General features: G+C 39.3%; 1 protein-coding gene across 4 annotated transcripts in view; it reads left to right on the top strand.

The window, feature by feature from the left end:
* Positions 1–7,409: 7,409 nt before the first annotated feature.
* CFAP95 (cilia and flagella associated protein 95) overlaps positions 7,410–11,989 on the top strand; it is a 96,242-nt gene continuing 91,662 nt past the window's right edge. For all 4 annotated transcript variants that reach the window (XM_074394702.1, XM_039461426.2, XM_003935633.3 and 1 more), the window contains exon 1: positions 7,410–7,714. In XM_074394702.1, the coding sequence (XP_074250803.1) occupies positions 7,563–7,714 (152 nt within the window). In that variant the 5' untranslated portion in view covers positions 7,410–7,562. The remainder of the gene's footprint in view (positions 7,715–11,989) is intronic.

Raw genomic sequence — 11,989 nt, 5'->3', positions numbered from 1 at the left:
GATGGAGTGGGAAGGTGGTTTTCCCCTGGAGTTGGGCTACTCTGCAATCGATGACCAGCCGTCTGACGGTGCCTATAGTGTGCTCCTGTTCCTCTTGACATCCAGCCACTTCTCTGTTCTTCTGCCAGTGTGTTTCTCTCAATGTCCAGCCACTTGTGTCTCTTCCCACTAGGGTCTCAAGGTTTTTGTAGGTACAGGATGGAGCGTGGAGGGCCAGGGCGGTCTTGGAAAATGCAACATTTGGGCATGAAAATAGAAATGCCTGTCCTTACCTAGGTCGGTGGGCATAGGCACTGGGGTGGAGCCCTCACCAAGGACCCTGACCTTCTCCTCCCAGCACTTCCTTGCCCCTGTCCCATATCAGAATGCCTCTGGATTCATACTGGAGGACTTCATATAAGCTTTCCAAGCTTGCCTTGGATTTCGGCCTTGTGAGACCCTAAGTGGAGAAGCCAGTCAAGCCTTTCCAGACTTAGTCTCTGGGTGGTAGGTCTGATCCTAGTATTAGCCTTGGAGAATACATTCATTTTAAATAAGTCTTATTTATTTTAAATTTGTTCATTTTTCTCTGCTTTGATTCCTGTTTGTCTTCCCTTTATCCTACCTTCCTTTGCTCCATTCCTCTCTTTATTCCTTTCCTCCATCCTTTCCTACTTCCTCTTTGCTTAGCCAATGCTAGTAAAAAAAACAGAATCAAGTGTATGGAGGGCAGTAGCCCCACTGTACTTGGTGCTAGTCAGAGTAAAACATTCTGCTCTTTTCTGATAAACACTTTTGAAGGCGATCTTATCCAAAGTAACACACGTTCAGAAGTGTCAGTCATCGTAAAAATGAAGAGCAGGTAAGTTTGTTTACTCTATCTGGAAAAAAGAGAAAGCATGTGAACTCTTCTTCAAATATCTGAAAGGACTTAATGAGAGAGAAACAAGACTTATCTTTAGTCTTCCAAACGTAGAATAAACAGGTGAATCCAGCCAGAAGGTTCGTTTTAGCTCAATAGAAGATGGAAATTGTATAAATTGGCATAGGCTACCTTTGTGAGTGTCAGCGTCCTCTCTATGCTTATGTGGATGCAGAATGCGTATCTTCAGCCATTCTACTTTGGTTAAGATGCTGTATCAAATAACATTTACCCTCCCAGTGCTCAGATTCTAGGCTAATTTATTCCATGACTCTTTCTATATTTAGATTAAAAAAAAAAGACATTGTAGCCTTCTAGAAAAAGTATTTACCCCACATTCTGACTAAAATGAAAGAAAACTTTGTGTCAGTATTGAAGAAACTTTTCAAATTGGTGAATCAGAGTAATCGTTAATCTTTGTAATATGTCAAGAGAAAAGACAATTTTATGCAAAATACAATCCTTATGCATATCCACACTGGGAGAAAATATAATGCATTTTTAAAAAATAATAATAAGGTTCAGTCAGAAGTAAGAATTTAGTTCATTTTAAACTAAATAGAACAGACACTGGTAAATGAGATGAGATGACATGGAATTAGCTATATAATAAAACTTAAAAATATATTTCAGGGTTGTTTTCCTTCAATATTAAAACAAATTCGTGATAGAATTGGATACAGACATTCGAATATTTTTGCAGAGGACATCGAGATCTCGGTAATTGTTTTCTTTAGAATTTTGTATGAAAATAAAATCGTGCTTGCTTTAAAATCATAGCTTTGGAGAAAACAAAGCATATAATCTTCCACTGTGGCATAAAACTGTTGGGTTGAAATGTTTTAGAAATTCAGCTAATCTTTACCATCTTTGAATTCTAGAATGACAATAGAACTCTGAGGAAGAAAGAATTGAGTTCTTTATCCTGCCAGGGGCAATGGAGACACCATAGGGGATAACATTACCCAGAGAAGAAAAATCAGTCCAGACACAGACAGGATTAGAGCAAAGAATGGCAGATTGTAGGCCAGATGTTCTTCAGGACAAAAAGGAAATCTGATACCAAGTAACAGAGCTAAAGGACAAGACTCAAGCTATTTGACCATATTTTTTAAAGCCTTGGCAATTAACAAGGGAGGAACTTTAGAAACATACTGCTAATTGACCAGCTACCAATGCCTTAGGTGGTAAGTCATCACATAACCACAGCCGACAAATGTTATGGAGGTAATGGCTATGAGAAAATAATACTAGGTGCAGACTTCTACACATAGATTATATGTATTACGTGTGTGTGTGTGTGTGTGTGTGTGTGTGTGTGTGTGTGTATTTAAGCGTGGTTTCTGCAGAATGAGAAATTCCTTGAAGTCCAAAGATAAGAATGCAGGACTGGCTTATTAGATGTGATTCAGTTTACTCGCCTTACAAATGGAAATGACAATATACAGTGAACCTTGAAAAATGTGGGGTTAGGGGTGCCATTATGAGATGACATTGAATGAAATGAAATGATGTTACTTAACGATCTGCTGTGTATGTGAAAGTATTCTATCAGGTGCTATGGGGATGGGATGTCTTACTGTTATTATCTGTAAGTGTATATCTTTTTGCCTATCAGGTATACTTTCTCTTTATTTTGAAATAGCAACCTATTTTTCCCTTTAGTCCAATTCCATACCTTCATCCCAGATTGTTTAGAAGGGGTGGGCATTATCCTTTGAGGGGAACCCCATGACATAGACCCAGCTGGGGAGAGTACCATATTACATCTGGGCCTAACCTAATAACATTTTCAGAGTAGATCATGTGAGACAGTCAGGTCAATGAGTGACCAAGACTTTTGCTGAAGCTTAAAGGAAAAGGAATGCTTTATGTTGTGGGGAGGTAGGGAATATATTAAGTCAATGACCACCTTGGGGAGGCCTCGGTTGAGAATAAGCTAATCCAAAAAGTAAAGCAAGAAATAGAGATGCTTGGTGAGGGCCACGGACGCAGGTGAGGACAGGCATTTCTGTTTTCTGTTTCTAATAATGTCAGCATCCCAAAGACATTATTAAACCCTCGAATTCAAATATGCTTAAGCCAGATGTATCCCTGGAATTCTCAGTTATATAAGTCCACAAATTCCTCTTTTTGACCTAATTAGTTTAAGTCTGCTTTCTATCATTTGTCATCAATAATATACTAGTTCAGTGTTGGGCTTAGCAGTTTGAGCCTGTAGTCCTGGCTACTGGAAAGGCTGAGGCAGGGGGATCACTTGAGCTCAGGAGTTCAAGTGCAGCCTGGGCAACATAGCAAGACTTCATCTCTTAAATATACAAAGCCGAGTCACTACTATTATAGAAACTTTAACTAGAAATTAACATTTTACTTGGAAACTTTCTGGATCTCATTTTTATTAATTTTATTAAAGCAATTAGATGACTACTTCAGATTCAACCCTAAAAGCAGGGAAAACTTCATTTCCGTTTGTACTTTTTTTCTTTTTCAGACAAGGTCAAGAAGTTTTTCAGCTTCTTCCCTGAACTTTCCATTGCTAACCCCAGATTGGTGACTAGGTGTCTTTATTCTAGAACAGCCTCTGTTCTATGCAACAACCAGGAACTGCCTGCTCACACCTGACCTTTTGGGGGAAGCCTCTCAGTCAGTTCCTTACCAGCCTGCTCACCACATGACTGGTGGCTGGGCTTACTAGGGATATGGGCAAATATCCATCACCCTCAGAGTAGAAAGGACCCCTCTCCTCTACCCCCTGATTTTCTCTGAGCATCTTCCCTGAGAGATGAGGTTTCTTCATCCAGATGAAAGACCATGAAGAACAAAGAAAGCCACAACAATACTGAATTTAATTTCAAGTACCACTCCTTCATTAGGAACTCTTAACTGGTAGCTAAATTGTCTCATTCTTTTTGCTGCTAATAAAAAATGAAGTTTCCAAAAAGCAAAGCGACACTGGGGAGAAAAGGAAGAGAACATTTTATGAAAATGGATATTCAGTCTTTGAATAATTAAGGATATCCAAGTTATAGGATATTTAAAAAGTCCCTAAGCTACCTTTATGCTAGAGTATGTAATTACTAATCTTGGGCATTAAAATTTATCATAATAATTATGAATAACTCTGTCAAGGTATTTTACTTATTGGCAGGATTCAATACTAAAATAAAGGAAATGCTGAATTACAGTAAATTATAGTATACATTGAATATTTAATAAATTAATCCTTCATGCTGACAATAGGAGTTCCAGAAATAATTACTGTTGCATGTTAGCACTTAATCAATGCTAGTTAGTGATAATGGCTTAAGGACAAGTAGTTTTCTTAAGCAGTGTTAAATTCTTGTCTCTCAGAATAATTTAGACATTTGATAGAAGTAATTTTAATAGTGGGAAAAAACATGCTACTGGTGACTTTAGGGGCTTTTCCAGAAATTGAGCAGAGATCAAGACAGGAAGGGAAAGGAGATAGCAAAGAGTTTTGCCCCAATAGACATTTGCATCTGGTTGGTTTACATCTGTTTTAGGTTTGCTGTCCTGTTCAGTTCTTGGCAGTCTCTTCAGGAATCTGATAAAGCTAATAAGGAAATTTATTAGCATAAGCTCACTTCCTGAGTTGGCCTGTCTGCACTTATCTTCAGAAAAGTCCCAATTCCTCCCCCACCTGAGCTCTAATTTTCTTGCCAAAAGGATATTATGGTGCAAAGGGATTAATATAAATAGAAGGCATTGCATTAAGTGCTATACTTCAGTGGTTTGATAAAGTTTGAGGAAAACAGGGATAACTCAAGTATGTTGAGGATCAGTGATTTCACATTTATAAAATATAAAGCTTATTACTAGTCTTGAAGAGAAAGGATTCTATAGGAATGCAAAATTATCATTATCACTGGTACCATATCCAAATATCTTGCCTACATTTTTCTGATCCAGGCTATTAAATTTCATATTAAAATAGAATAAAAAAAGACATTCATTAAAAAGAGCTTGTAAACAGACAAAGCTTGAAAGACAGTGAGTATATTAAACTTACACACACACACACACACACACACACAGACACACACACACACACAAATCCACCACATTTTAGGATATTTTTACAAATGATAAAGACAAAATCAGGATGTAATAATACTAGCAGCAGAAGTTTAAATTTAAGTGAGGACTGAGCATCTATTAGGCACTATTTGCTTTAGATGTATTTATTATCTTATGTAATTCTAATAATTACATACGTGCTGCAATAAGTGCTGTTCTATTCATATTTTATGATAAAGAATCAAGAAACCAAAAATTCTACAGTATGTATTGATGTATACAAGGAGAATGGAATGCATCTAAGCTTGAGGATATCACAGAATTAATATCATAAATTCTAGCACAAGGATGTTGAAAGTAGTAGTAGACACAGAAGACAGTGAAGTTTATAAATTCGATACAAATAAGAAAGTGAGTATAACAAAAAGCATATTCACAAACTCAAATAGGTGGTCAGCTTGGCTTAAGGAACTCTAAAATAACAAGCTATGTTTGTTTTGCATAGTTTCTTAACTTATTGCTCCTTGGTGTGCTGAAAAGCTTTTAAATCTCTGCAGCACTCATGCACTGTGGAAAGAGCTTGGCTTTGGGCGACTTCCACCTTTGAGTCAAATTGTCTGCAGAGATCTGGCATATTGATTGCACATATATTATGTTGCTGCCACTCTAAATGTAAGTAAAATGCACACATGAACAGATGATAGCAATGATAATATTTTTGCAGCAACAGCAGTATACTGTGCTTTGATTGGACAAAATTGAACTTGACATGGATCATATTTCCCCTTTTAAAGTTAACTTATATTTTTCTTTTCATTCCTCCTAAAAGAAAAGGGCTAAAATAGCAGTCAGCACTATCCTAGCACTTGGCTGGTGATGGTAGACTGCTTATTTGCTTTTAACTGCAGCTGTCAGTAAAATAGAGACCTTAGCATACCACAGGCACCCACACTCTGCATCACAGACCGCGGAAAAGCACTTAGTAGTTATAGGTAATCAAATTTGTGCCATCTGATACAGAAGAGTGCCTGACTATTTATGGAAGCACTATAACATATATTTTAAAACCAAAGAATCTATTTGTAATGTGAATAGTCTCTTACTCTATTTTTAAGTTTGAATTTTTATGTACATGTTGTCTTCTTCGAGTAATATATTTTGGCAAGTAAATCTAAGGTAATCAAACATAATGAACATTTGTTCGTTCAACACTGAAGATATCTGTATGAAGGACTATGCTGGGTAAGTGATTGCAAGGACAATGTCCATTAATGCCCTTTAGGTACTTGACTAAGGCCAGGGAGGAGAGGAGGATTCTGATGTGTTGCATATTCTTTTCTTGAAAAGTCAAAAATGAAATAAGCATCTTTTCTTCTATAACACAGCTATCCAGTAACTCCTTGAAGGCAATGCTGTAATCTTTTTGAAATCTCCTTCCCACATATAACAGAGGGCACAATAATGTGATAAATTTGTCTTGTCACAAAATACCAAAAATTCCAATAAGGAGAACTTGACAAGTCCTGGGGATCTGAAGGCCGAGAGTCCTAAACTGTACCTACAGTCTTGCAACGTCATAGCCTGAAGGGACTGGCGATTCTTGTGCCTACTCTACTTCGCGGTCCCATTCCCTCTTTTGTTTTTTCAGAGGAAGAAACTAGTATTCAGAAAGATTGACGGAGGATCTGTAACTGGAGCTAGGCTTTTTGATCCTCAAACTTTTTAGCTGATTTGCTAGATAGGTCTACTCCTCCTCTTTCACAGGTAGGAAAGCTATATAGAATGACATATTTTGGGTTTCAGGAGCTGTTCTCTTGTTCCCTTTTAGTCAAACTTGCTATAAATAACTTGTAAGCAGAAGGCGTGGTGGTAATGGATGATGGTCACTAAAAAGAACTTCTGCAAATTCTGGGCGCTGTGGCGTTGCCTGTCATCCTAGCACTTTGGGAGACTGAGGCGAGCAGATCACTTGAGGTCAGGAGTTTGAGACCAGCCTGGCCAACATGGTAAAGCCCCTTTCTACTAAAAATACAAAAATTAGCTGGGAGTGGTGGTGGGTGCCTCAGCTACTTGGGAAGCTGAGGCAGGAGAATCGCTTAAAACTGGGAGGCGGAGGTTGCAGTGAGCCGAGATCATACTACTACACTGCAGCCTGGAGACAGAGCAAGACTCCGTCTCAAAAACAAAAAAAAAACCAAAACCAAACCAAACCAAACCAAAACAAAAAAACTTCTGTAAAGACAGCCCAGACCCACTCGGGACTCAGGGAATTTGCTATTCTCTTGGTCCTTAACTGACCCACTGCTCCCCCATGACTGCGCCCAGCTACTCGCGATTTGGCGGGTGGACAGGCTAAACTGCAGATCCCAGGATGCAGTACCCCCTTTCATCGTCTGTGTAGCCCGGTCACTACCCTCTTTGCATTCTGGGAAACGTAGTTTCTTATCAGTAACGACTGCGTCTAGGAAACGTTGGGCCGTCACGTTGGAGGGATCCGCCTCCTCATTGGCCCCGCCGCAGGTTACTTAGGAGATAAGAGACGCCAAATCTTGGTACTTGCGGTTGTGTCGGGCAGGACAGGTACACAGAGAACTCTTCAGAGGTCTGTACCTCGAGGGCTGCCATGGAGAGTCTTGACAGATCCTTCCAGGACTGGTGCGACAGCAGGCAACACGGGTTAGAGATCGGACCCCTGGACTTGGTGGAGCGCAAAGGCTCCCTGACCCTCCGCTCTCATCACAAGAAATACTCGAAGCCGGTGTTGGTGTATTCCTGGTGAGCGAGATTCCCCCAAGTTCCCGGGTACTGGGGGGAGGAAAAACAGGGGAGAGTATGGAACAAGAAAGGAAAGAAGAGTCATAGAGAGGGAACAGGAGTGCAGACGAGAGAGGAAACCGAAAAAAGTTGGGGAGAAAGGTAGAAGGAAAAGAGAAGAAAGGTGAGAAATAAAAAGATAAGACGAGAGAGGAGTTGGAAGGAGGAAAAGAGAGAAAGGAAAGAAAAGGAAAATAAATATTTTTGAAGGAGAGATGGAGAGAGTGGGAGAGAGAGTTGGAGCAGGCAGGAGGAAATAGGAGAGCCTTCCAGGGGCAGCTCCCTAGCACACACTGGGCGGTGCAGCAGCCAAATCACCTGTGGCTTGAGGTTTTAGCTCATTCACACAGAGCAGGTGTGTATAAATAGGGATTGCAAAGGGGATGCTCTCAGGGGCCTGGAAATCACATTTCTGAGACGGGCACTTACTCATAAAAGGGATTGGAGGCCAGGAGCACAGCAGGAGGGAGATGCCTGTTTAGAGGACCAGTCTCCAGGGCTGCCATTTCCTGGGGGAAGTGGGTACATGGAATCATTTGAACGAGGTTCCTCATATTTCCTAGGCCACATTCAAGGACCCTTCTAGTCAGAGACTGCAAACTGCCATCTCCCACTGGTTAAGGCTAACAGACATTGTTTGGCATGAGCTCTGTTTAATTTTTTTTTTCCATTTTAATTAGTCAACCACATTTAAAACTAGGAGATTCACATATAAATCCAGAGTTACATCTTCGAAAATTTGAAAGTCCTGGACAGAGAGGATTTTATTTCTTCTGGGAACTGTGAATGTGTCAGAGCTGAGCACTAGCTATACCGTAAGATGGGTGTTGCTCTGTCTTTAGGAACTTCCCTCATCTAAGTTCTTGCTTGGCTACAGGAAGCATTTGGTTTACTTCTTGTGCTTTAGACCTTGGCCTGGGAATTCACTTTCTCTTTAAGAAAGGAGATTTTTTGAAATTAAATATCACAGTGACCAATAGCAACACTGTGATGTATAATTGGAAGAAAAGTGTAAACTTTTAGAACTTTTCAAATTCTTTCCCTTGAATTAACTTTCCTGGCTCTACCATCGACAATAATTACATTTGGAGTAGTTGGAATATTTGGGAGAATTGGGAAGAAAAAAACGAAATTAAAAGAAGTCACAAATCTTGTCTACTTTATATTTTTGCTTTTGAAAGAAAATGAATGATTTTTACTCAAGCCCTAAGGCTAAGCCCTACTTCATCCCATTCATTCATGTAATATATGGAACACCTGCAGTTTCTGTCTTGCAAACTTTCTAAAGCCTATTTCCTGCTTTCCAACAAGTTTACTTTTCTGCTTTTACTTCTCAACCCCAAAACTGTCTCTCTTCCTCCTTTGAACTTGGTATGAGAGGTTATACAGATTTGGAATCCAAAGCTACACTGGAAAACAGAAAATCCTCTTTTAGCTTCATGTAGGGCTTCCCTCAGCTCTCAAGCAAAACACTTAGCTCTTCTGTGATTCCGTTACCCCACAGGGATTTCAGTCATAATATAAATCACCACTAGAAGTTACTGTTAAAAGAGAAAGACCTTTTGCAAAGGGACGATGCCTCTGCTCTCTGCTGCACCACTATTGCTTTGAAAAGTGCATTGTGAGAGTTATAGACCTCAATGGCAAAACCACAGAAGATTATAAATGAGAAGGAGGTGAGGAAACTAGTGAAGAGAGAAGGGTAATGGAACACTGTAAGACATTCCAGCCACTGCTGAAAATATAGATGAATCTCATGCATTGGTTTTAGAAGGACGACTGGGGAATAGGAAGACTTAAATTCAACACAACATACATTTGTGTGTCATGCACTTTGCTACATGTTGGGAACACAGAAATAGAAAAATAGATTCAATGAGATAATTTTTATAAAGCATTTAGCATCATTCCTGGAAAACTGTAAGCTGTAAATAATATAGGGTAGCTGTATAAGTCTGTTTTCACACTGCTATAAAGAAATACCTGAGACTGGGTAATTTATAAAGGAAAGAGGTTTAATTGACTTACAATTCAGCAGGGCTGGGGAGGCCTCAGGATACTTACAATCATGGTGGAAGGCAAAGGGAAAGCAAGCACCTTATTCACAGGGCAGCAGGAGAGAGAAGGGTGAAGGAGGAACTTCCAAACACTGATAAAACTGTCCAATCTCATGAGAGCTGACTCACTATCATGAGAACAGCATGAGTAAATCTGCCCCCATGATCCAGTCACCTTCCTCCCTTGACACATGGGGACTACAGGTCCCTCCCTAAGTGGGGATCACAAATCAAGATGAGATTTGGGTGAGGACACATAGCCAAACAGTATCAGTGGCTAACACTATTTTTTTTTAATTTTTTTTTTTTGAGACGGAGTTTTTGCTCTTGTTACCCAGGCTGGAGTGCAATGGCGCAATCTCGGCTCACCGCAACCTCTGCCTCCTGGATTCAGGCAATTCTCCTGCCTCAGTCTCCTGAGTAGCTGGGATTACAGGCACACGTCACCATGCCCAGCTAATTGTTTGTATTTTTAGTAGAGACGGGGTTTCACCATGTTGACCAGGATGATCTCGATCTGTCGACCTCGTGATCCACCCGCCTCGGCCTCCCAAAGTGCTGGGTTTACAGGCTTGAGCCACCGCGCCCGGCTGGCTAACACTATTGATTTAGCATAGCATGATGGTTAAAACTCGGGCTCTAGGTTTGAATGCTAACTCTGTTGCTCTGTGTTGTGGCAAGTGACTTGACTGCTCTGGACTTGTTTCTGCAACTATAAAAGGGGGATGATAGGATTATTGTAAAATTAAATAAGGTATGATATGTGAAACACCCTTTAACATATGACCTGTCACATATTAAGCACAGTAGAAGTTATACATATTGGGACATGGCCATTGACCTCAAGGAACTCCATAGGGCAGTAAAGGAGAATAATATCAATAAATTCAGTATAATCTGATTTATGCAAAAAAGAAATGATCATAAAAAGTAAAGGTAACTGTGTAGTGGGGAGGGCAGTTCCTGAGCAGGGTTTTGAACAAAGGATAGATACTCCACAGGTGGACAAAAAAGAATAGGCAAATGCAGTGGAATAGTAAAGAACAGCCTCACAGGAAATAGAACTCTTTTTCAATAGTTGACAAACACAGTTAATCCTTATTATTTCTGGATTCTGTTTGTAAATTCACCTACTTGCTACAATTTATTTTTAAGTCAACATTAATACTTAATGCACTTTTGTGGTCATCTGTACACATTCTCAGAGCAGCAAAAAAGGCAAAGAAAAAAAAAGAGTTGCCCAATGTGCATGTTCCCAACTGAGGTCAAACAAAGCAATGCTCTGCCTTTTTGTTTCAGCTCTCATACTGTAAACAAGTATCCTTTTCATGATGTACTTAATGCTACCCCCCTTTTTTTTTTTTTGCATTTTGTGCTTTTAGCAATATGGTAAAATGGTCCCTAAGCATCATGCTAAGCACAAGAAGACTGTGACATGCCTTACAGAGGAAATGCATGTGTTAGAAAGCTTCATTCAAATTCAAATTACAGTGTGGTTGGCAGTGAGTTCAATGTTAATGAATCAACAATATACATTACATTAAGGTGTTTTTAAACTGAAACACACATAATACAAGGTTATGTCTTGATTGATTGACAAAAATATTGTGACCAGAGGCTCACAGGAACCTAACCTTGTATGTCTGTATTTGCTAATTGAGCATTCAAGGTATAGAACATAAAGATAGCAAGAATTGACTGTCCAATGTGAGAAGCACTAGCATTTTCTGTGCTGACTGTATTGTTGGCATACTTGGTCTTCCGTATCCAAGCAGTCACCAAGATCTGTCTGTCCTACAAAGCTGAATAAAATTCAGGTTGTGTAAAATTCTAAATGAACAATGTCTTATTTTTATGCATTTTGGTTATAATTGTTAGCTTTCTATTGATTTATGACATTAAATGTTTATTAAATTTTAATATCTTTTATTAGTGATTTCTTATTTAATTGATGAACACCTATTATCTATAAATACCATTTGCATGGCTTCTCAACTGAGTTTTCAGTCAGCTAAGTGACTGTACATATAGGTTCAAAATAAAATCTGTAACTGGGAGGAATTTTGACTTTCCTCTGATTAAACAGTTCAAACATTTAGATTTTTTTCCCTGTGTTTCTCATTATCTGGCATGTGATACAGTCAGATCTGTTTGACCTCATTACTCATATTAAAAACAG

The sequence above is a fragment of the Saimiri boliviensis genome, chromosome 2 (genome assembly GCF_048565385.1).
Source record: "Saimiri boliviensis isolate mSaiBol1 chromosome 2, mSaiBol1.pri, whole genome shotgun sequence".
Classification (NCBI taxonomy): Eukaryota; Metazoa; Chordata; class Mammalia; order Primates; family Cebidae; genus Saimiri; species Saimiri boliviensis.
The sequence above is the reverse complement of the archived record's forward strand: the minus strand, read 5'-3'. Positions and strand labels throughout refer to the sequence as shown.